General features: G+C 33.2%; 1 protein-coding gene across 1 annotated transcript in view; it reads left to right on the forward strand.

Moving 5' to 3' along the window:
* The first annotated feature begins 23896 nt into the window (after positions 1 to 23896).
* The window catches only part of LOC123252966 (glutamate decarboxylase 1-like), a 47063-nt gene continuing 43781 nt past the window's right edge, over positions 23897 to 27178 (forward strand). The window contains exons 1-2 of the mRNA XM_044682218.1: positions 23897 to 23933; positions 24461 to 24547. Of these exons, the coding sequence (XP_044538153.1) occupies positions 23897 to 23933; positions 24461 to 24547 (124 nt within the window). The remainder of the gene's footprint in view (positions 23934 to 24460; positions 24548 to 27178) is intronic.

The raw sequence follows: 27178 nt of genomic DNA on the forward strand, positions 1-27178 counted from the left end.
AGTAATTTAGTCTTGACCATAAAAAAGAATGTGATTGAGCCTGAGCTGAGCCTTGGGTCTGAATAATTTCTGTGATCCTAAACTGATGAGGCAGGCTGACCTACCGTCAGGCTTTGAGTTTTTGCAGTCTTGCTATCTAGGGAACTGAACAAAATGACAGCACTTTTTATGAATAATACAATATTTTCATTTATAATAAAGTCTGAATATTTGTAACCTGTCAAAAATTCCATTTGTAAGATGATGAATGCCTGCACTAGAATGGTGGCAGTGTTAGAGGAGAAAAGAGAACATATGGAGATGTTGTAGAAGTGAAATAGATAGACCTTAGCAGCAGCTTGGATGTGAGGGATGAGAAAATATGAGGATGACTCCCAAGTTGTGAACCTTAGGTAAAAGAGAAGGTAGTGGGGGAACTTTTAGAAGGGAAAATAATGAGTTTGGGACATATAGAGTTTAAAATATCTTTTGGATGGTCAGTTTTGAGAGATTTGAAAGACAATGAGATTAGAAGTCAGCAGACTTTGGGGCAGATTAAATATGAGAATCATCAGCCTAAAGTTGGTAATTAAATCCATGGGAGCTGAAGAGATCATCAAGTAGAGGGAGAAGAAAACTGGGGCTAGGAGAGAACCCTAAGGGACATCTATGGTTAGAGGATCCAGTAATCCAGATCTAGAAGAGCCAGTAAAGGAAGCAGAAATTATCATACTGGTTGGAAGAAAACAAAAGTGTAGAGTGCCAAAAACATAGAGAGAAGAGAATATGAGGGAAGAGAGAATCATCAACAGAGCTGAAGGTTGCAGCAGAAAAGCCAAGGAGAATGAGAATTGAGAAAAGACCACTGAATTCAGCAACTAAGAGATCATTAGTAACTTTGGGGAAAAAAAAAGTTTGAGTAAAATAATGGCAGAAACAGACGATGAGGAGTTAAGAAGAAACTGAGAGGAAAGAATGTGTAGGCATCTGTTATGGTTTTTGAGGAGTTTGATAAGGAAATTGAGGTTCAGTGTTTTATCCATGGTCACTCAGTTAATAAGTGAGGAAAAATTCAAACCTATGTTGTCCTGACTCCAAATGTTATACTGTATACCCTGCAGTTCATGAACAAAAAAGAAAGCCTTTTAATATGATTATACTTGGGAAGGATTACTTGAAGTGATAGACACTAGCAGTATGATTTCTGATGATCCAATAAGAGGTCCTAGTTAGCTCTGCTTTGCAAAAGGGCCTGAGAGAAAAATGGGAGATGAAGTTTGTAAGCTAATGTACCCCAGGGGATAGTCCTTTTATTTTGCTTTCTTTTAATGTGGGCTTTGGGGATTCCAAGAGAGGCTGCTACTGCTTCTGCTGACAGTTATGAGAAGTTGATTAGTAGAATTGAATAGGAAAGTACAAAAAATGTTATTGATTGATACCCTGAAGTTCTAGAACCCTGACAGTGAGAATATCAGTTGCCAAGGTAGGCAACAGGTCTTGAACCTAGAACAAAGATAAGAATCTAGAGTTAAAAGGAGAAAAAAAATCTGAGTTGTGGATACTGTTAGCTATTATATTTCACCTGACATGGTGACCTTTAAAATTAATTTCCTTATCTTTCTTGTTACTAATCTATGATTCTATAATTACCCTAGTTACATACAGAAATGTGGAAGGGAAAATAGGAGTCTAAGGAGACTGAAGGCTGCTGCCTCTATATAGAAATACTTGACCTTTTTTTCTTTTCTTTTTATTCTATATAGAATAAATTCTGCAAATACAACATGCCAAAGCTCTGAATTATTTGAATCGAAGGGAGCATGAAATGGGAGAGAAGGACCTAGATACGAACAGACACAGAAATTAAGCATAAAGAGCACATACAATAAAAGCTCGAGCAACATTTATAAATTTCAGATCCAGGCTACTTAGAACTGTACTAGAAGTTTGGGCTTGCCAGGATGGGAACAATCTAGATATATGCAGGCTAAAAATCTTCTGGTGGCCGGGAGATATTACAACTTTTAAAGAAGGTTATCTGGCAAATCCCCAAAACTGCTGGGCTTGTGGGTCAAATAGTGCACCACCTGGTGGGAGAATCTGATACTCTACTTTCTTGCTGTAAATTTAATACAATCTTCTTGTAAACTTTAGTAAGGCAGACCTCCAATCACACAACATCCCCAATGGAGAGGCCAGGTTTTGTAAAAGCCAAGTTATTTTTGTAATAGTAGTAAGTTCTGTGTTACCATTGTACAGATCAGATTTTTATAATATTATTAATCTTTTGAAAATTTGGATTATATTTTAACCTTTAATAATATAGAAGATGGAGAAATGTATGGCAAAATATTTTCAAGAAATCAAAAATCTTACATGTGATTGATGATACTTAGGGTACCATAAAAGAAATTCTGCAATATAAATGTTGTACAACCTAGGCAAGTCACTTAACTTCCAAGTGTTTCAGGTAAGTCTCTAGGACAAGGATTCTTAATTCTCTTTGAGTATGGGGAGGGGATGACCTCTTTTGGTAGTCTGATAATGGCTATGGCATCCTCAAAAATAATTATTTTAAATACATAAAAAAATTATGTAAGTTTACAAAGGAAACCAAAAGTTAGGGTAATTTTTAAATTTATTCAAATTCAGATCTCCTAAAATCTAACCACATATCTCTTAGGGTTCTGTCTCAGGTGAAGGATGTCTTCTTCACTGACTAAATTATAGATCAGCATTGGTGGAGAGCATTTTCTTTGTTGATGAAATCACAGATTTAATATGTGTAACTGAAAAATGAAAACTAAAGCAAGCACTAGCTTATATTACCTACTATTGTTTAGGTTATGTTAAACAATGAAATGCATATTTCACTGTTGATATTCTATGATTTTTTTAGATTTCTTTTTTTTTTAATTTTTTAGAAAAATTTTCCATTGTTACATGATTCACGTTTTTACTTTCCCCTTCACCTCCCCCCCTTAATCGCCACCCCCCAAAAGTCAACACGCATTTCCATTGCTTTTAACATGTGTCATTGATCAAGACCTATTTCCATATTATTGATAATTGCATTGGTGTGGTCTTTTCAAATCTACATCCCCAATCATGTCTGCATCAACCCATGTATTCAAGCAGTTGTTTTTCTTCTGTGTTTCCACTCTTGTAGTTCTTCCTCTGAATGTGGAGAGCATTCATTTCTATAAATCCCTCAGAGTTGTCCTGGATCATTGCATTGCTGCTAGTCCATTACATTCGATTTTACCACAGTGTATCAGTCTCTGTGTACAATGTTCTTCTGGCTCTGCTCCTTTCACTGTACATCAATTCCTGGAGGTCATTCCAGTTCACATGGAATTCCTCCAGTTTATTATTCCTTTGAGCACAATAGTATTCCATCAGCAGCATATACCACAATTTGTTCAGCCATTCCCTAATTGAAGGGTATACCCTGATTTTCCATGTTTTTGCCACCACAAAGAGAGCAGCTATAAATATTTTTGTACAAGTCTGTTTATCTATGATCTCTTTGGGGTACAAACCCAGCAATGGTATGGCTGGATCAAAGGGCAGGCAGTCTTTTAGAGCTTTTTGGGCATAGTTCCAAATTGTCATCCAGAATGGTTGGATCAGTTCACAACTCCACCAGCAATGCATTAATTTCCCAATCTTGCCACATCCCACCCAATATTTATCATTCTCCCTTGCTGTCATTTTAGTCAATCTGCTAGGTGTGAGGTGGCACCTCAGAGTTGTTTTGATTTGCATTTCTCTAATTATTAGAGATTTAGAAAACTTTCTCATGTGTTTATTGATAGTTTTGATTTCTTTATCTGAAAATTGCATATCCATGTCTCTTGCCCATTTATCAATTGAAGAATGGCTTGATTTTTTTGTACAATTGATTTAGCTCCTTATATATTTGAGTAATTAGACCTCCCCTAGCAGCCTCCCTGCTGTCTGTGATCAGAGCCTTGAGTTTGACACAGCTGTGCCAGTGAGGCACTCCATCAGACTAGTGCCCCAGCCCACCCAGAGATTCCAGGATCCACTAGAGACTCAGCACATTAGGTGGAGGAGGGGATTTGGGATCTTCCTCCTTTCTTTCCTCTCCCACTGAAGAGTTCCAAGAGTTCAGGCTTTTTATTTCTCTTTTTTTCTGCGTACCTTTTAAGTTGGGTTCAGCTGGAGGATTCCCCAGCTCTGTTATGTTGTCAGATTTGGTTTTCTGTTCCCTTGGAGCCCTTTGTCCTTGATTGGTGGTGAAGGGCTTTATGGAGGTCTGGAGCCTTGCTGCTTCTATGCTGCCATCTTCCCAGAATTCCATGTGATTTTTTTAATTTACCAAGCAACACATTTATTAATGTCAATTTTGATTTTATTGCATTCCTTATCTGGAATTTCAGCTTTATTTGGAAATAAATATTTCCAAAGCCTTGTATACTCTTTCTATATCATAGTTGTTCAAAATAGTTGCTTATAGGATACAAGAGGTAATATCTTTTTCCTCATATTTTCTTTTCCTCTTATGTATTCTATTAAGATTTCTAAAAGTTTTCCCCCATTATTTTATGTCAATTGATCAATAAATCATCAAATATTCATAAGTACCTATCATATATCTTACAACCACTGGTAATGCAAAAATAAATATAGAACAATTGTTGATATATGTATGTGTAAATTTATGCATTCTATGTATATCTACCTATATTTACATATAAATTATTTTATAATATAACATATTTATGCATGCATACACTTAGAATATAAAAAGAATATAAAGAAAAAGACAGCAAAAGAGTTCTGGTAGGAAAGACAGTAACAGCTGAAGGGATTAGGAAAAAAATTATTATGTAGAAGGATGACTTAGATTTAGTCTTGGAGGAGACCAGGCATTCCAAATGGGAGAGATAAAGCAGTAGTATTTTTGTAAGCATAAGTCACTTCCATCAAAGTCAGATTATCAAGTGGGAGAAGGAGCAAATGGTCCAATATGAATAGGCTACGCAGCATACTGAAAGGAAAAACATATAAGAATAAGGAAAAAGTAGGAAATGATGAGGTTGTGAATATCTTTAAATGAAAAGCTAAAGAGTTTTTATTTGCTATAGGTATAATAGAAAGCAATTGGGATTTACCACGTAGGATGATATGTGTAGATATGATCTTTCAGAAAAAATCTCTTCTGTAGATCTATGGAGGATAGATAGAAAATTATTGTAATACCATCTCCCAGAGTTAATGAGAACTTGAAATAAGGCAGAAGTTCTCAAAGGGCATAGAAATAAAAATAAATCTTTTTCCTCCATACTAATAGATAATCATTATTGACATGAAAGTAGAAAAATTTTAAAGTCTAAATATATTCTTTCAAAGAAAGAAAAAATACTTTAATTAGAGAACCTAACTGAGAAATTGCATGTGAGACTTTTCTGATTATGAGTTTAAAATCAGTTCCCTTCAATCTTATTTTTTCTTTTTGTTTTTCCATATGTCTTCATTTTCACTTAAATTTCAGAGTTTACATGATTTTCTTAACATTATTAAGTCTAGATAATTACACTTTAAGCAGTCTTTCCCATAAAATACAATTAGAGAAAATTATCCAAGCAATTATTAAATGAGACATTTCATTTCAGAAATAATATAAACTAGAAGGCAGCTACTAAGAAATGTAGCATTCCAAACATCATACAAAATAAAAAAGTAGAACTTAAATATTAGAATATTTGAATATCAATTTCCTAAAAAGCTAATTTTTAAAAACTCCTGTTTTCTGTCTATGATTCTATCAAAGCTATTAATTTTTATGGAGGGAAAATATAATTTAAGATTCTAAGCCCTTGAAACTCTTTCCAAGAGGGGCATAGACAAGATGAAGCTTTAAAGAATTAGAAGATAGAATTTCAACCATCTTGTCTAATTTCCCACTCAACACAAAAATAAAATTTCTTCTTCAATAGGTAATGTTTGCTGGAATATTTCCAGAGGAAAGAACATTTCCATTGTTAAAAAGTTTACTTCATATGTTTCCAAAATGTTTTTTCACCTTGCAGATGCACACAAAAAATTTCATCTCTATATGATTATGAAGACAAACATATTGGCTTCTGTTCTAGCAATTTTAAGGAAAGTTGCAGAGTTGCATTAGTTTCCTCTCATGACTTGAAACTTTTCATTTTTTCATTCAATAAAATATTTATTAAGTACCTATTATGTTTCAGGCATTGTGGTAAGCCCTGGGAATACAAAAATGAATCAAAAGATAGTCCCTCCCTTCAAGGAGTTAACAATCAAATGAGGAATACATCCCCATATAAATATATATATATATATATACATATGTTATATATGTATAAAGACAAATAGGAAACAATTAAAAGAGAGAAACCCTGAAATGAAAAAAAAACAGTACTAGGGAAAGCTTCTTGTAGAAGGTGAGATTTTATATGAGACCTACTGGAAGCCAGGTAAGTCAATAGTTTGAGCTGAGGAGGGACAACATCCAGGCATAGGAGATAGTCAGAGAAAAATGCTCAGAGAACAAATTAGATAATTTTCACATAATAACATAATGGGAAATCAGTCATCATCTAACGAAGGCCTCTCATTTTTCAGATGAATAAACAGAGGTCCAGGGAAGGAAAATAACTTGCCCAAGTTCACAAAAACAGTAAGCAATCACAAATTAGTATGAATTAAACAGATAACCAGATGACTATCTACCTGAGATCTCTAGTTAGGAACTCTGATCTGCAGATTGAAGTAAAGATCAAGCTAGGCATTTTGACTTGAGAACAGAGTGAAAGAAAACTTCTCTTAGAGTAAAAATGCAGGATTGCCTATGGTGGGTGCAAGAATAGCCAATTTCCCATAAAATTGCTATGGTTGAAGAAAGGGTGAAGTCAAATCTATTTTCTACAAATTCTGAGGGTCTACCCTCTTAGTAAAAATTGATTAAAAAGTTTAGCCATTCCTATAAATTGAGGATATGGGTTAGCCTCTTCAAATATCCAGTGACATAAATCTTTAAATCAGAACCATAAAACCTGTTTGGTTGCAGATATAGCTATTACTAGAGAAATCTTGATCTTAGAGATGTTCCATTGAGAGTATCTTTTATTAGTTGCCATTTCCCCTTCACTTTATTTTCAAGGTTTAATAGAGCTTTCTCAACTCAATAAGACTTTAAATTACTTTAACATTTTAGCAGACTTTGTTTTTTTACCATTAATGTGTATATGAAATATCTGTGAGGAAAATTATAATTAAACTTGATTGTCTTTTTTGATTATCAAAATTACAGAAAATAACAGAACTGTCATAAAAAGTGACATTTTAAGCAAAAGATTAATGTAATTTGAGTTAAAGAAGTAGACTAGTTAAAGTTTTCAGCAGAAAAGTACTTTCTAAAATTTGATCATAAGTTTGATTATTTTTGTCAGCTATTTAGCTGATGAATTTGAGTCCACTTTGTCACATCTCCTTGCTCTTTCTGTAGGAAGGTGGCTCAAATGTTTCATGAGAAGGTATTTAGAAATATCCTCTATTTCCTGTCCTTCCCCAGGTTGAAATTGATGTCCTTATAATAAAAAAGTCAAAGGGTAGAAATTATATTCCCCAAATTATTATGAAGATGAATTTATTAAAGTCATACTTAACTTATTTTAATTTCCTAATTTTGGCCTGTGTTATTGCATATTTCTGCAACCTTTTATTCCTTCAAATGAATTTTCTTACCTCTACAAAGAACTTCCTTGGTAATTCGATTTACATAGAACTATGGCCTATTTAGAAGCAATGAATACTCATTCAATTATATATAATTTATTTTATTTCTTTCATCTTACTTCTGTTGTTTAGTTGTTTCAGTCATGCGTGATTCTTTGCAACCCCATTTGGGATTTCTTGGCAGAGATTGCTAGAGTGGTTTGCAATTTCCTTCCTCAGCTCATTTTTCAGAGAAGAAACTGAAGCACACAGGGTTAAGTGGCTTGCCTAAGGTCACATAGCTAGCAAGGATATGAGGCTAGATTTTAATTCAGGTCTTTTTGACTCTTAAGATTAGCACTCTTTCCACTACATCATCTACCTGCCATGGCAAATTAGGAGGCAATAACTGTGTAGGCAAGATGTCTAATGACCTGAACTATAGACTTGGAGTCAGAAAAGATCATTGATAGACCAGTCTAACTCCTTTATTTTGTAGATGAGGAAACAGAGGACCAGAGTGGTTAAATCACTTGTCCAATGTCATATAGCAAGTCAATTGCAGAATAAAAATTTGAACCCATGTTCTCTGACTTCATTCTGCTGTATCAGGACACAGTCTCATAATCCATTCAGACAACTATCCACACATAAATCTTAATTTTGCAATTTTGCTATTTTTCTTATGGTATTTGTCTTTTACTAATTAAAACCAAAGTGAATCCACACTTCAGACAAAAAGGATAAAATAAATATCAAGATTAAGATCCACAGAACTAGACATCCTAGGTATTTTTAAAAGTACAAATGTAAATTCTCAAGATCAAAGGATAAGATAGGTGTCCCAGGACACCTGAAAAGTTCTGACAATTAAGATATTATACTATTTTATCATAAATTAATTAAAATTATAATTGCATGAGTTTTTTCACCAAAATTAACAACAAAGATTTCGAAGTGAAATGTTATGGTTTTGCAATAAGGATGTCTTTGTTCAAAATATTTTAAATGTTTTGATCACAGTTCAAATATCATCTCATACCTTTTTTTTCTTTCTGTAGCTCTGTCTCATGGGTGCTCTTGGCATTTTTGAGATATTATTCATTTTGTTCTTATTAGTTGTTGAGGAGGACATCATTATGTCAGCATGACTAAATCATCCTCAGATGCTGAATCTGCAGAATAACTTATACAGTATCACATGCAATTACTATCAGAATTTAACTTCTATACCACAACACTTGCCCCAAATGATGCAACCATTTTATCTAACCTTTTACAAGGTACTTTTTTAATTTTAAGAAAATTAAAATTTAATAACGAAGATGGCATTTTTCAGTATCTCTGGCCAAATGGAATTTTCCAGTTAGAGAAAGAATAATCATTGATACAGGATGTAATGAGTGTTTAAAGGTGGATCTGTTATGGAGGTTGGCAAACCTGTAGGTAGTCAGTCAGGAAGCTAGTGTGGCTTCATCACAAGCTGTTCACTGATGGAGCTGGATGTAGGAATGACAAGCACCCAGCTCCTAAGACAGCCAAGGGAATGATGTAATTCTCCTTAGCAAGGACTAAATCCCCTTTAAGAAGATTACTCTTCAGCCTCTAACCTGGCTGAGGAAGTAACTATTATTGGTTGTCAGAGATTAGGCAGGAAGGAAAATGTGGTGCTTCCTGTCTAGCAGTAATGGAGTTACTCTGCCACCCTCCTAGAATCTTGATCAGCAGTCTACTTAGATCTGAGCTGAAGGTAGGAGCCACTAGTTCTTAAGTTAAACTAAGGTTTTATTTGAAAAGTTGATTAGGGAAAAGGCATTGGAGAAGTGGGTTAGGAAACCTATGAATCTAGTATAGTATTGCCTTCTTGATCTAGGTTCAGGACATTGAAGAACTCCTTGCTATGATCTTCAGCTGTCCCAAGGGACCAGCCCTAGGACAGAAATAAATGATCTCTTGATGGTAATATAGAGCAACCTCTTGATAGGATATATCTAATTGATGTTCCTATTGGGTCAGCAAAGTTCTCCTAAACCTATCTAATCAAGGAAACTAAGATCCCACATTCCTCCTCCTGACCATCCTGGATCCCCAAGGGGTAGAAGTGAAGGTGAGAAGAAAAGTAGGGAAAGAACAGAACCCAGCCCTGGGTCTCCAGGGCTTTATATACCCTGGGTCCAACTGGCAGTTGGTACTTGCCCAGTGGCTCATGCCACAGTCAACATTCCACCCAGGGCAACTGACAGATTGCCCCAAGCAAACATGGCAGTACTAATCCTATATTACAAGGATGATGGTGTCCTTTACCTGCCATTACTGAGTGCTTGTGATTTGTTCTAACACAGTTAATCAACATTTCAGGATGTGATATACAGACCAAAAGAGTACATAATTTGTTCATGGTTGCCTTTTGAGATTTCAATGATTCTGGGACTAAAACTTTGATCTCCTACTACCATATGACTACTCATACTAATTTTAATGGGACAGATTGTACTCATCATATACATTCTCTTAAATATTTCAAGGTCATGGGTTTGAATCCTTTTTAAACTAGTTCATCAATAATGTGAAAAATAGTCATATGGGCTGGAATGTAAGAGCTTGAATGAACCCACATCAATCCCTGCTCATTACTGTGAAAATAATTGAAGACATGGAAGTGAAATAAAATTTCTTCTAATCTTTTAATTATTTATCACTTATAGATTCTGTTTTCTAAATATAAAGAAAGATGTTGTTAATATCCCTTCCCAAACAGTATGCATATCAATATATAATGCATTATAATCTTTATCAGTGGTAGTATCAACATGGATAAAATTTAAATCCTTGAAGAAATTTGGAAAATGACATTTTTCAATTGGGGACTGAATTAAATAATTTACTTTAAAAATAATCCCTTGTAGGGATTTTTATGTCACCCTTAAAAATTTGTAAAATGCCCTACAAATATTATCATTTTTTATTTTTATAATGGTTCGATGAGTCAGGTATTTAAGATACTATAACTATTTCCATTTTATAGAAATGTAAATGAGGCATAGAAGGGTTAAATGACTTGTTCACCCTCTCATAGCTAGTGTAAGAGCCTACATTTGAACCTTGTTATCTTTAACTTGAAACCTAGAACATTTTCCATATTTTCTCTATTCATTCTACTCCCACCAACCACAAGAGATGGAAGATGTTTTAGCTTTCTATTATTTTTGCAGAATTGGCCAGTTTTTTAATGAAAGGTCATTCAATTAGCTGTTTAAAAGGTCATTTTATGGTACAAATATTTTTTTTGCATAATGAACACCCCATTCTTTACATATGAGCAAACAAATGAATAATTCAGGAAAATATTTATGAGCTTATTCATTTGCTTTTTAAGTCCCCAGCTTATCTTTAGAGGTGCTAAATGTTTAAATAAATCATTCATGAGCCATTTTGTGTTATTGGTTTGAGCTTTATTTGTGATTTACAGATGCACTTCTATATGCTCCTTAAATCTCAAAAGGGCTTGAAAAGTTTCATGACCTACAAATAAGTAAACTATAAGTAATATGATGACAATGGAAAAAAATCCATTGGTCCTTTATTTTATTTTATTTTTTTAATTTTAAACCCTTAACTTCTGTGTATTGACTTATAGGTGGAAGAGTGGTAAGGGTGGGCAATGGGGGTCAAGTGACCTGCCCAGGGTCACACAGCTGGGAAGTGTCTAAGGTCGAATTTGAACCTAGGACCTCCCATCTCTAGGCCTGACTCTCAATCCACTGAGCTACCCAGCTGCCTGTGGTCCTTTATTTTTAAAAGAAAAAAAATCTTTGAAACTTTTTTCTTAGCCACTGCATAGGGAAATAATATCAAAAAGTGGTGAACATTTATAAGCACTTGAAGATTAACAAGACATTTACCTCACAAAAACCTCCTGAGGAAAGTAATCAAAGTATTATGACAAAAATAGCAATATTCTGGTAATCAGGCTGTTTAGTTTTTAACCAGTATTACCACTAACTAACTCTATGACCTTAGGGGAGTAGCCATACATTTGAGGCATCTGTGGCCCAAAGTTTAAAATGAATAGTTTTGAGTAGAATTTTAGGATTGTTATTCCAAGTCTAAATTTTTACGTCCTCTTACTTTTCAAGTTCAGGTATTTACAGAGACTAAAATTCCCACATAATTGTTCATTTGTTCATTTCTTTATTTCACTGTGCCTGCAAACATAAGATGATTTTAATTCTTGTGAATTATTTAATACACACACAGACAGACAGACACACACACACATTAAAGTGCTGGACCAGTGATTCATGCTGATGTGTTTATAATGGAAAATTGTCTCCTTAGTCCAATCACCATGACTTGTTGGAGCCCACTATTATTCCAATGGGGCTGGGTTGGAGATGATAAGTCATCATGCACACTCTCATTTCAAATATTAAGAATAACTTGGTTAGGTATATTGCTAAAAATGGCTAAGGATATAGACTTCACACTCTATGTTTAAAAAGAATTTCAATTTATATCAGTTAAAGGAAAAATCATATTGGTTAAATTTAAAATTATTAATGTATTGAAGTAATTTTCAAAATGATCTGTTAATAAATAATTTCAAACATTTTATTTCAAAACATTCAGTTGTCATAAGGTGTAAACACTACCAAAAGAATGATCCATTATAACAGAACATGTTCCATGTATGTGACATTGTTACCTACCATCATTACAGAAAATTTTTTTCTGAATTCTCAAATTCTGTTTCACAAAAGCACAGATCCTAGCAGATGCCAGAATGGCTTCAATTATGGGTAAAATATGTCAAAGTGGCAGCTATTAAGTCAATATTGTGGAGATATTTATTTTTTCTTTTTTTTGTTCAAAATAGAAATAATAATAGTACTAAAAACAGTTTTTTGAGAATTAATGTGCTTAATAAGTCTTGACTTAAATGAAATGATACTTTTGTGATATTGCATACGAAACTACTTTTGACATACTAATAACCTTTGGACAATATACAAGTTAAGGATTAACCTAAAAAATGAGACATTACAAGATAACTAAATACTGCATCTTTTCTAAGAATCAAATCCTTAATATATAAACATCCTAATGCTCTCTGTCTACCTGTCTATCTACCTATCAGTTTCTTGTCTACCTATCTACTTATCTATCTCACTACCTACCATCAGTCCATTATCTATCTTTTATCATCTATCTCTTATCTCTAGATTTCTCCCAGTAATTTAAAACTGTTATAAATTTGTCAATGCATAAAATTTCACATGCCTTTTAGATTACCATTTGGTGGGGTTGAAATGGTGAAATAGCGAAATAGCTAAACCTTTTTTTCTTTTATCACTCTGGAATTCAGAAATTTAAAATGTCACAAAACTAGAAGTGTCAGCTGTGTTTCCAAGAAGAATGGGCAATTTTGTTAATATAACTGAGACTATTCTTAACCTTTTTCTTCTTTTGGCTTTGAAGAACTCAAACACTGATATTATACAAATTGCTTTTAAATTTGCTTAATTTCAGAAGTTAGAAAATCTGAAGTGGTAGATGAGTACAAATATCATAAATGTTAAATGCTTTATAGCTCTATTTTCCACAGAGCCTAAATAAATCTAACACCGAAAAGTAATTTTTAGTTCATGCATTATGGGGAATTATATCATTTGAGTATTCAAACTGTTTTAAATATTTAAATATGTTTTAGTTGCAAGATATGAGTGAATGATTTCTTTACTGTCAGAAAGAAGCCAGTTTTGCTAATTGTCAGCAGACTTGCTTCACTGAAGAAGCAAAAATTTGGAAATAACTTCTCCATTGTTTGAGGAAAAGGATTGTTTATTAGACCCAAGCCCCATGCCCTATGAGGTGAGGAGGACATAGTTGATTTTAATTACATCTTCACTCCCAATCCAGTCCATAAGAGCAATAAGAAAAATTTTGTGTTAACATTTACAAAAGACTTTTTTTTCAGTATTTCATTTGATCTTCCTAATAACCCTATCTATTATTTCCATTTTAAGATATGGAAACTGAGGTTTAGAGAGGTAAATAGCTGCTAAAGTTAACTAGTAAATGACCCAGGTAAGATTCAAATATATCTCTATTAGCTGACAGCAAAGGGAAGTAATAATTGTTTGAAGGGATGAGGCAAAATTGGGACATTAATGCATTGCTGGTGGAGTTGTGAATTGATCCAACCATTCTGTATGGCAATTTGGAACTATGCCCAAAGGACTTTAAAAGACAATATGCCCTTTGACCCAGCCATACCACTACTGGGTTTGTACCCCAAAGAGATCATAGGGAAAAAGACTCGTACAAAAATATTTATAGTCGTACTCTTTGTGGTGGCAAACAATTGGAAAATGAGGGTATGTCCTTCAATTGGGGAATGGCTGAACAAATTGTGGTATCTGTTGGTGATGCAATACTATTATGCTCAATGGAATAAAGAACTGGAGGAATTCCATGTGAACTGGAAAGACCTCCAGGAATTGATGCAGAGTGAAAGGAGCAGAACCAGGAGAACATTGTACACAGAGAAGGATACACTGTGATACAATCGAATGTAATGGACTTCTATACTAGCAGCAATGCAATAATCCAGGACAATTCTGAGGGACCTATGAAAAAGAATGCTATTCACATCCAGAGAAAGAACTGTGGGAGTAGAAACACAGAAGAAAAACAACTGCTTGAACACATGGGTTGATGGGGATATGATTGGGGATGTAGACTCTAAACAATCACCTTAGAGCAAATAGCAATAATATGGAAATAGGTCTTGATGAATGATACATGTAAAACATTGTGGAATTGCACATCAGCTAAGGGGTTTGGTGGGGAGGGGAGTTTGGAAAGAAGGGAAAGAATATGAATCATGTAAGCAAGGAAAATTTTTCTAAATTAATTAAATAAAATCTTTCAATTAAAAATATATATCTCTACAAACTGTATTATTTCTTTTTGAATTAAAAAAATCCAGATTATTTGTCAATACACTTTTTAATAACTGTTTTTTGACATTTTGTAATACACGTTCTCTCCCTTTCATGGCTCCTCCCTCCCCAACAAAACAGGTAATATGATATAGATATATTTTGTACTCCTTCCATTATTACATATTTCTTCTTCAGAATCCAAGGTTCACATACAATTACCACATTTTGGTATGGAAAACACCTATGATTTCATATATACACATCTGGTGTGGCTGTTATGATGTTGTTTGCAGGAAGCAAGAATAGCTATCTTTAGCATTTCCTCTGCCCACTCTTCTTTTAGGGAAACTTTAATCCTACCATTGGGAGAAGCAGAAGGTTGGGGCCAGAAATTTAGTCATTCTGCTCTCCACAGAGAGAGAGAGAGAGCACCATGCTAAAGTTATATCTACCTACTCTAATAAAATTATGTTACAATACCTGAGAATATTGTAAGACAAGGAGATGTAGTTTTTAGGTTCAATCTAAACTTCAGACAGCTCTTTCTTTTCCTTTTTGAAAAAACCATTTTATCTTTTGTCTTAAAATTAATAAAAAATATCAGTTTCAAGGCAGAAGAGTGGTAAAGGTTAGGCATTTGAGTTTAAGTGACTTGCCCAGGGTCATAGAGCTAAGAAGTCCCTGAGGTCATTCGAACCCAGGACTTCCTATCTCCCTGCTTGTTTCTCTATCCACTGAGTCACCTAGCTGCCTCAAATAGCTCTTTCTTATCAAAGGAAGGCTCCAGACTTAATAGCCAAAGTTTGAACCTCATCCCACCAAATACTTGTTACATCATGAAAATACATATGATAATTAGCAAAGAAACTAATTTAGTCAAGTCAACAGCGAAACAGAAAATCAGAGAAAGTACACATACAAGAATATATACTAAATAATACAGAATGAAAGAGGTTCTTTGAGAACTAGGTAATTCAGCTTAACCAAGAGTGCATGAGTCCTAGATTTCACTTAAAGGGGGAATTCCTCCAAATCTGTAGCACAGCAAGCTGTGTACAAGAATATGTTAGAGACTGCAAGTTCCTCTTATTGTTGTCTTATTCCCAGACACCAGTTAGTGATTTTGAGGACAGGTAAATATTCCAGTTCTTTCTTGAACCTAGAAGATCCCAAGAGAGAACAGAAGGACCAATTGCTCCAGCTTTCATCTGAAAAGAGTCATTCATCCCTCTCAATGAAGAGACTATCCTGTACTAATGGGTTTGAGGCTCAAGTTACATACAAAAAAATACATGCACACATATATTTAAGCTATCACAATTTCCTTAGGGATTGAAAAGGATTTGTAAAGAACCACACATATCTTTAATATATGTCATGAGGCTTTTATTATAGCATACTTGAAATGGAATGAGGAAAGTTTGAATGTCTAAAATGAAACCCTTGGGGACATTCAGATAAAGGAAACAAGAAAGGAAGAGGATTTTGAGACCAAGAATACCACTCGTATCAGACACCAGAATCTTGAGTGAAATATTCTAGCTGAGGTAGAAAAAAAGATGAGGTCAAATATTTTCCTTTGGAGAGACTGGCCTTGGATTTTTAATGTCCACATTCTACAAAACTATCTGATTGTTTTATTCACTAGTATATTGAGGATATATGAGTTCTTTGTTTCTCTTACAATGGTCATGCCCCCACTCTATTGTTTTTTTTTCAATTGAAATAGAAAATCAATCTCACTTCCTCAAGTGTTATAAGCAAGGAAACTAATTAGTGACCAAAAAGTATCCCATTCCTCATTTCCAGATTCATAAGGAGAGAACAGTAACTTATAGGTTTGTGTAAATCTATACAAGAAGTGATTTCAAAATAATTTGACAAGGAAGGCATTTAGTACAAAGGCACACATGTCAAGAAAGCAGAGAAAGAAAAAGGAAAGCATATAGGAAACTAGCATTCTATCCCTGAAGAACACAATCAGCTTCAAGTGACACAAATAATAGACTATCTCAGGTTTTCTTCAGGCTCCATTTGAGGTTGAATATTCATATAATTATATCAATATGGTGATCTTTTAGTTTATTAAAATGTTTCTCATTATTTTTTGGGGGTACCAATGGAAAAATCTGATGAGAGAATATGAGTAATTTTGTTTTTCATTTGTGAAATATAATTTTAGTGAAAAGATTTGAGAAAGGAAAAAAAGGTAGATTTAAAAAAATAGACTGCATAGTTAGTCAATTAAAAAGTAGACAGAATAGGAAATTTTGCTCTATTTATTATCTGTTGAATACAAATATATTTGAATTAGTTGAGCAAAACATAAATTTAATGGTTCTCTTCCCACAAGAATTCTCCCATGCATATGTTAAGTTTATACAAGGGTCCTTGGTAAAAACAAAACAAAACAAAACAAAACAGAAAAACAACACCTTAACTCTATTTAGCCATCCTCTGACTACACATATCAATCAAAGCATAAAGTAAGATATATGATCATCAAACATATTGGTCACTGCCATAGGTGATGTGCTGAATGTGACCCAAATCGAAATGAATCATAAAATCATAGATTTATAGTTCAAGGGACCTTAAAGTTCATCTACTTACTTATTTTACCTTATTTTACAGCACCCTTATTTTACAGATGAGCTAAGTGAGAGAAAATGGAGAGACATTTCTTGAGAATAAGTAGATGTACCATATTTGAAATCATAACCAATATTTGAGCAGCCTGAGCACCTCTCTCCCCCAACAGAAGAATAACCACATAATTAATTTGTGTATATTTATTATTTCTGTGTATACATTATTCCTCCCAATGTAACATGAGTTAAATAAAAGGGATTGTCTCAGCTTTATATTTGTGTCACAGGGCCTATCACAGGGCTTGACACATATAAAATGACAAATAAATGCAGATTGATTGGTTGATCAAGAGATATCACAGAGGGAAAATATGACAAAACAAAACAGTCTCATCTGTGGCAAGTGAGTGAGAACAGATGAATAGGCCAAGTTCTGCTACGTTACCCAAGAAATATAAAATGACACAGAGGAAAGCCCCCAATATGTTTGTTAGATGACCTATAGAAGAACATGGAAAAGTATTGGCTAAAATAAGAAGTTATGGACAGATTGCAAACTGCACTGCTACTGGTGATACCCAGACTGATTAATAAACAGGTCAATAGAAACACAAAAAGATAACTACGTGTTTTAACACTCACTCCATAAATGAAACGTATGTTTTACCTAAATAGTTGAAACATTACTTCAAAGACAAAATTCTCTGTTTTGCTAATAATTGACATTTTAGAAGTAAGGCAAATTAGCCTTTTAGATATGACCCAACAAATTCAGATAGCTAAACATGAGAAGCTACAAATCTCTCTATACCTAATATTCTTTTCGTTCTGTGTTCAATCATAATTACATATTCCCAGGTAAGGGTTTAGATGTAATCATATGGCAAATACCTTTATAAGGTATAAAGAGAAAAAACAAATCTTCTTTAAAATAAGACAAAAACTTATTAAATTGAAAAGTTTTCAGAATCACATTATAAGACAGAAATATAATCACTGAGATATCCTCATATTTAAGAATTTGAGATATTGAGACTACTGCTAACCAAAAGGGGATAGCACACACTATTAGAGGTCCAAGTTCACATTATCTATACTATTTGAAAATAATAATGGGAAGGATTAACAACAACAAAAACAAACAGAAGAAAAAATGGTATCAAAATATTCTAGCATTGTCTGAAACATGCCTCTAAGAATAATGGAGTCTTGTCTCCGGATGGAGTTTTTCTATGTCAATAGCATGGATGAATGAACAAGAACAAAAAAGTGGATGTCCTTTGAGGTGCTTGCAACTTTCTCATGGAAAATTAAACTGAAAAGTAAATATGTGTTGTGTTTGCAATGATCAGTCTTTTTTGTGGAATACGAGGTTTCAATGGACACTATATGGAAGATATCTTGTTACATGATATTCAAAGTAATGTACATAAAGATGAAAAGAAAGGAACACAAAGGAGAGTATTATGTAAAGACAAAGAGATAAAGTCATTTTTTGAACTTTCAAACCATACTTCACAATGAAGTAAATAAAGAATCTCTGGCTATTTCTCATGAATAATACTTAGAAGTGCATGTTTTATCTTAACACTTCTACTCTCCGAGATCATTATGAGACTTTATAAATAACTGAGTAGCTCACAAAGATATTATGAATGAGTTATCCTCAGAACTAACCTGATTGTATCTTTGGATTTAGAGGACATGGCCCATAGCAACAGAGAAATAAAGACTTCTTGATTGTTTTCATGACCTTTACATGGTTCATCACCATATTTAGAGCACTGAAGAATGGGGAAGAGGAAATGACTCAAATAGTCCCATTCTTTGGTACTATATCTGCCAGAATTTGGTCACCTGGAAAATAGGGATAATGATATTTTATGGTACTTAACTAAGGGGTTATTGTGAAGCAGCCTTAGGAAAATTAAAGCATCATAAAAGTGCTAGTTATTATTTACTCATTATCTAAATCTCAGTATCATTTATATTACCACAGTCACTAACATCATCACCACCATCATCATCCTTATCTAAGCATGTGAATCCCTTCCTCTCCTAAGTCAAATTAGAAAGCATACATGCTATTAGACATTGTGTAACTTAGTAAAAAATCAATAAGTATATTACATCCTTTCATCAAACACCATCAAGTATCTGTCCACAATGAAATGCCCTCTAAAATTTTCCTTTATGTTTAAAAATTATTCCTACACATTCACATTTCACCACATTGAAATTTCCAGGTCTATTTTTATTAAAATATAATTTTCATTTACATGATTTTTGTTAGCTATTCACTTTAGTGGAAATCAATTTGATTATCGAATTCTATCTCTCCATGAGATGCATTCATATTATAAAAGAGAATACTTAGAAAAGATTTATCTCAACCCAAAGGAATTAATTTTTTAAATTTAAAAAAATTAAGAAATTTATCAGAGTGGTGATGTGGTGGTATTGGGGAAGAAAAGCTTCATAAATTATAAATTATAGACCTAGGCCACTAATCTCCTAATTGGTTTGCCTACTTTCAAGTTTCATTCACTTCAGCACCACATTCCTCACCCCTCCCAGGCAATGTATCCTCATAGATTAAACTTCTTAAAGCATTGATTTGATTTTTATCACTTCCATAATCAACTTCTGTAAGTCCACTTTGCTTATAACTTCTTACAATGACATTTAAGATCATTCACAGGCTCATCTTTACTAACTTTTCTGACTTTATCTTTTTTCTCACATAAATACTCAGCTCTAAACAAAATGGTATATTCTATTTCTCCTGACTACACTCTCTTGTTTCCATGCTTTTGAGAAATTTTATATTCTACCTATATTTTCTCCTTCCTCTCTGCCTTTGGAAGTCATAAACTCAATTCAATTTCTGACTTCCTCATAATACCACTTTCCTTCATCCCCAGTTGGAAGTGATTTTTTTGATACTATGAGTTTGAAATTCTGTTATCTGTTCAGTTTATGTTGCCATCATGTAAATACTATTGTAATATTCCTTTTATTGCTTCATTGAATTGTCATTTAAGTCATTTGACATTCAAACTGTCCTTTGCTTATCTTTTTATCTAATCCTCACAACCAGGTAGTAAATTTTCTAGGGAAGGGACTGTGTGAGAACTTTTGTATATCTCACATCACTTAGCCTTTCATATATTTTGTACCAATGAGTACTTGCTGAATTTATTTGATCAGAAATGCTCTCTATAGGTGTCTTAGGTGTGATTATATTTCACTGTCACTTAAAGGATATGTCTCAGTCTACAGTCTATATCTTGTACATATTTGACTATTGGCATTTAAAAATAAAGGAGAGAAAAGAGCAAGAGGGTGATATGAAGGTCCAACATCAACATAACCCATTGGTTCCCTGGATTCTCCCTGACCAACATTACCATAGATGTGGTAGACTCTGAAATAGATGGGCCCAGAGTTCATCACTTTGTTGACATCTTTTTGAAGTTGACTTTAATATTTATGGGAAGAAGAATCCAGAAGAGATTCTCTACCTTCTGTGTCTATGGAAAGAGGGCTTGGAGTTAGGGGTCAGGAATGTACATCTGATCTTTGGATACCAAATCTTTTGCTCCTTTTACTCTAGGACTCTGGTAGGTTGCTGTTGAAGGTTGGTAACAATGGAAACTGATGGGACTCATTACTGGCTCCAATTTGCTTCCTCCTTAGTTATCTATAGAATGGAGAGGAAGAGAGACCAAAAGACACTCTTGTCTTGCAGCCAAGATTGGTTAGTCCTTTACTCATATTGCTTACCTTCTGACTATGTGTACTTTTTAATATTCTTTTTATATCTTTTTGTCTGATAAATTTCAAAAAGCAAAAACAAAACAATTGAATGACTGCCTAGTTCTTGTATATGAGATTAAAACTCAAAGTAGATAGAAATCTGGGGAAGAAAATCCTTTGAGCCTATAAACTTTAAAGTATAATGGAATAGGGAAACATTAAACCTCCTAAGTCATGAGACAGAGCCTTCCGTTTTGATAGACCACAACCCACCTGACAAGCAATTATACAGCCTGTGCTCAACAAGCTTATGTGAGATCACTGTACCACCTACCCTCTCCTGAGGAAGCCCATTTGACTTTAAGAAAGCTCCAATTATTAGGAAGCTTGTCCTTGAAATGAACTAAAATGTGCATTTTGCATCTCCCTCCCTTTGCTTCTACTTCTGAACTCTGAGAAAAAAATAGAATATTTCTAATCCTTCTTCCCAGATAACTTTCAAATAATTGAGGATATCCATCATCTCTTCTAATCTGTTTTCTAGACTAAGCACCTTATTACCTTCATTAGATATTAATGTGGCTAGAACTCAAAATTCAACTTGTGGCATCCACCACTGAACATGATATTCCATGTGTACTCTGCCTGGGACAAGTAAAGAGGAAATCTCAACTCTTTAGTATGAAATACAATGCCACAATGTGCTCTGAGAACATTCATTTCCTTTGCTTCCATAGCACTCTTTTTCAGCATGGGGAAAGACAGGGAAAAGAGAGGATGAAGACTAGGATGATAGGAAACGTGAGGGATAGTAGCAATTACTTTGGGGGATTTTGAGGTTCTTATTTAGAGGAAGTGGTAGTTTAGATAGGGAATTTTAAAATATGATTTATTGAAGTGGATATGGACAGGCTAGGGATAGGATAGCACTAGTGGGAAATGTAATATTGTGGTCAAGAAGATACTATAGAGACTGAAAATATGTTTCAGTAGATGTTCTCTCTCTAATGTAGCATTTTGATTCAGAGGGTCCCTGGAGTCTGGGAACCTCTGCTAGTTGAATGAAAATTCAGGCAGGTCAAACCAAGCGAGCTGGAAGAGTTTTTGGTTTTTTATTTTATCTTTTTCAGATTATATGTGGACATAATTTTTATTAATCATTTTCTAAAATTTTGAGATCCAGGTTTTCTCTCTTCTTCTTCTCCCTCTCCTCAAGATGACAGATCATATGATATAGGTTATACATGGGTTATCATACAATATATATTTCCATTTTGTCATATTGTTGAAGAAGACGTATTTATACTAGAACAAAATTCATGGAGGAAATAAAGTGGAGAATGTTATGCTTCAATCTGCATTCAGTGGAAAAAGCTTTAAAGATACATGCAGAACTATCAAATATTAAATAGGACTGTTTTGTCCAGAGCATCACCACATTCCATGTTATAGACAGATAACCAGCATTTGGATCTCATTTATGACTCATACCACCTAGATGTCTTTGGACGTGTCAAATAACTCATTTTGGGGGGCCACAATGATTCTTTAATATACCTACTAAGATGTAGAATGTTAGAAATCAGTGTAGGAGCTATCCATACACATAAAAATGTAGGTCGTCTGAAGAACTCAAGACATAGGGTTGTCTCCCATAAGAGATCAGGGAGCTAGTAATGTAAGAGGTTTCAGAATCAGAGATATCAAAGCTGGGGAGTAAGTTCCACTAGTCCTGGACATTATGCTGCCATTAATGCAGAAAAAAAGATCGTAATATCTTTCTTGGAAAGTGATTTTGGTGAGATTTAAAATAACCTGCCAATGTTGTGGCTTCTGTCTTCTGGCTATTGTTATCCTTGTGACTGCCTTCAGCTCACTGATAATCTCTCCAATGGAGACCATGAGAGAGAATAAAAGCAATAAAATTAAAATTATTCATTCTTTTTGCTTGCTAAAAGCTGTGTTCAAACCTTTATTTGGGAGAGTTTGTTGAAATTTTTTATATAAATGGCATTCAGGATGTTTTAGGATTTTGATTGTCCATAAGATTCCTTTCTCCCTTTGCTATTTTATAATTGAGAGTAAGAAAAATCAGCATATAAATAGTATTTTGGTGACCTGGGATAGAGTCTAATTTGTTCCCAGAAACTGTCTTAAAAACTGAAATAACCCATCTCATCATATGAATTTTTAATAATTAGAATATGTGTTTAGTGACAGAGTTGAAGGGATAGTCTTTGGATGTTCCCAAATTGGCTCAGTTTGTGAATCAGCATATATTTTTCAACTTATTAAATGAAAAACACACTCCTAAATTGCTGAATAGTCTAAATATCAATAGACAAGGTGATAACAGTGCTACATATGAAGAAATGTCCTGCTGGGCAAGAGATTCAGAAGTGTGGCAGCAGCAATCCAGAAACGAGTAGTAAGAATTCAGTATTTAAATATTTAAATAAAGGGGCATTGCTTCAGGAGCAGAAGTCTTTCTCAGACTACTTCTGTTAATGTTATCATTGGTGTATATGATGTATTTTGTCACTTGTTTTACTATGCTTATCAAATGATTGATGTTGTCAATTATATTGAAATAGCTAAAATGTGTGAAAGATGTTGCAACTAATGTTTATGATAAAATAAAAACATATTTGCAAAAAAGTATTTAAACAAGTAGAATTGTTTTAAATTATTTGATCATTTCCCAAAGAAAATTTCCCATCCCCACCCATTTCATTAAGTAAATAGAAATGCCCTAAAGCTCTATGCTTCAAAGAAAGAGATTTAAACCTGTCTGCTATATATATATCATACCAATGAAATGGAGCGAAGCATAATTATCCTTTATTTGTAAGAGAAAATTCCAAAATTCCAAGAGTGTTTTTTTATTTTAGTTTTGTTTAAGAAGACATGGATGTCAGAGAACATGGATTTGTTAGTCAGCCCGGTAAGTAGAAGTCATTTGGAAAAAATATGCTTGTTTATTTTTCATGTATAAGGTTAGTCTTTAAAATAGAGGGAAAAGTTTGGTCAGATAGAGTAAGATGTTAAAATACATTTGTACACCATACTAATACAATTGTCAAATTTATTCAGACACAAATGTAAAAAAAAATAATCACTTTCTACTTGATGCAATTTGTTATTAATTAAAACACAACATAAAATAGCTTTTATCTTATGGTTTAATTGTACTGTTTAGGTATTAACGTATGTGTATATATGTACATGAATAAATATATAAGTATGTATATATATATAATTATGTATGTGTATGTTTGCATGTAAAATTACAGATAAAAATTCTGGTTGCCAATATTTTCTATTTGATGTTAATTTTGTTTTTCCTATTTAAGCAAAATTGTAGCTATGTAAGACAAATACAACTTTTTAAAAACTTCTCACTATGATGCTATCTTCCACAAATTTTTAAAAATTGCTTAACTTCAGGATTTTGCGTCATTTTGTTTCTAGTTGTGAAACCAAAGAAAATCAATTTTCTTTCCAAAAAAATTACTCAATACCACTTAAGCATGAGAAATGTATCAACAGGGTCGAAAGGTAAGACAAATTTTTTGAAAATATGCTTCATACTCTAAAGAAGTTAACTTTTATAATTTTCATTATAATCAACAACACATATTCAGTTAGGAATATATTCCTTCTTAATTTTAAAAGACTAGTAACAAAGCACTACCTGTTCTTTACCATAACTCACAGTAAGGGAGATGAACATGAACTCCATAAATTGAATCAAATATTCAATCATTTTGTAGGAACAAAATGAATCTCACTAAAGACCAAATAATTATAGCTATCATGAAAAACTAAGAAAGATAACCATATATCATTATAATAAAACATATGAAAATTGGAGGAGGGCAGGTCCAATATAAAAACAAAACAAATCAACCATCAGCTGTTCATGACAAATAATTATTTCATTTCTTTATTTTATAAAGGAAGGAACTATGATTTGCGTAGAATTTCTAAATCACTTGGCTTTGATAAAATGTTTCAGTTAGTGACAAATAATAGATTTCAAAATCAGGAAGGATAAGAATTGCATTGAGTATTATATCATAAATATTTAATAAATATACTACAATTATGTAACATAGTTTAGGTCAAATTAAATCTCTTTATATAACTAAATGGGGAAGACTTTAATTTACATTATGCTTTATTAGTCAACACATGGATTCTTTAAGTCTTTGCACATTAGCACTTGAAATGTTTCTAATACATTTTAGAATTAAAAATGGGGATCAACATAACTAAGGTAGATTAATTTAATAAAGCACTAATAACTTAAAATTACATAATACTTAAAGGACTACATATTTTTTCCTTTACAAATGCCTTACGGGATAGGCAATGAAAGTCTTATTACCCTTGTATATGAGGAAATTAAGATTCAAAGAGGTTAAATGATATTTCTGAAGTTCTTGATATAGACATTAAGTAAGTAAGACATACTTAAAAATTACTTATATTTTTTCCTAAACAATAAAATCCCAGAGTCACACAGCAAAAGCATTTAAATAGTAAGGGGGCTTTAATTAATATCTGAAAAAATCCCCCCTATAATCTATACTACAGATAAGAGAGAGCCATTTAGATCAACCTGTTTCATATTTGGACACTTCCAAATGTAAGGAAATTTTTATTTATCCTGCCTAGAACTGGTCCTTTCATCCATTTTCGGTCTATAGTATTTTTTGATGATGCTATTACTTTCCTTTCTCCCTCCATTGGTTCTTCGAATGCTTTCCATCATGATTTTATTTCCTTGTACCTTCATTATCTCACAGACGTATATCTTTTAAGAAATAATTTTTTCACCACCCTTTTTATTTTTTGAATACAGAATGTCTTTTCTCACTGAGATTTCCTTCCATTAATGAACTCATAGGTGTAGTACAAACAAAGAAAAGGAAAGAGAACTGAAAAAATAGAGTTAGAGTCATTTGTCATATTCAAGTCTTAAGATTCATTTCAACAAGTCTTAATGATATTTAACAGATTAAATTCCTTTCTTTGTTGTTACTTAATATGAGTATATAAACATAGTAATGGATTAAAGATTTAGAAATGAGTCCAAGTCTTTCATTCCAGAAAACAAACTGATAAATAGAAACCACTAGGATATATATATACACATATATCTTTCTGTCAAATGATGTCTTCTCTTCTATAGGCAGGGGTCAGAGGAAAGGAAACATTGAGAATTTTAGTGCAATTAACAAACAATAAAATAAAAATAAAGAGACAAAAATGGAAACTGAAGGCTAGAAAAGTGACTTTTCCATTCTCATACAGGTAGTATAAATGGTAGAAGCAGAATTCAAACCCAGATCCTTTGAGGCCAAAGTCTTTACATAGTACATTCTACTCACGTCTATGGTCAAGGTTTTATAGGTAGTGTATTTCTATGACTTTGCCCCTTAAAAATCTCCACGTACATCTGTCCTTTTTATTCCTACATGTTAGCTACTCTCTTTGGTTAATAGTTTTATGGGAAAAGACAGTATTCCCCTTCTCCCTTGCTTGTCCTTTAAAATTTCTCCTGGACACATTAAGGATAATGATTTTGAAACAATAGATGTTAGGATTAATAAATTAAATTCCACTTAAATAATTCATGCACCCAAGAAAGATATTTTCTTTTTTTAAATATAGAATCATCTTGACATCACATCCAATAATTCCTTCTGTCTAAGAGAAAGTTGATGCCATTCGGTCTGCTAAAAGAAAAACAGAGAAAAAAGAAAAGGAAGATAAACATGATAAAGCAACCATAGGCCAAAATACAAGATATTTAAGGCTCAGTTTTATTCTTCCAAATGAACTTTGTTATAATTTTTTCTAGTTCAGTAAAAAAGTTTCTTGGTAGTTTGATAAGTATGGCACTAAATAAGTAAATTAATTGGGTGGGGTGGTCATTTTTATTATGTTAATTCGTCCTACCTATGAGCAATCAATGTTTTTTCAATTGTTTAGATCTAATTTTAATTGTTTGGAAAGTGTTTTGTAGTTGTGTTTGGTTGGTAGATAGATTCCTAAGTATTTTGTATTGTCTAGGGTGATTTTAAATGGTGTTTCTCTTTCTACCTCTTGCTGTTGTGATGTGTTGGAAATGTATAGAAATGCTGATGATTTATGTGCATTTATTTTGTATCCTGCAACTTT

The sequence above is a fragment of the Gracilinanus agilis genome, chromosome 1 (genome assembly GCF_016433145.1).
Source record: "Gracilinanus agilis isolate LMUSP501 chromosome 1, AgileGrace, whole genome shotgun sequence".
Lineage (NCBI taxonomy): Eukaryota > Metazoa > Chordata > Mammalia > Didelphimorphia > Didelphidae > Gracilinanus > Gracilinanus agilis.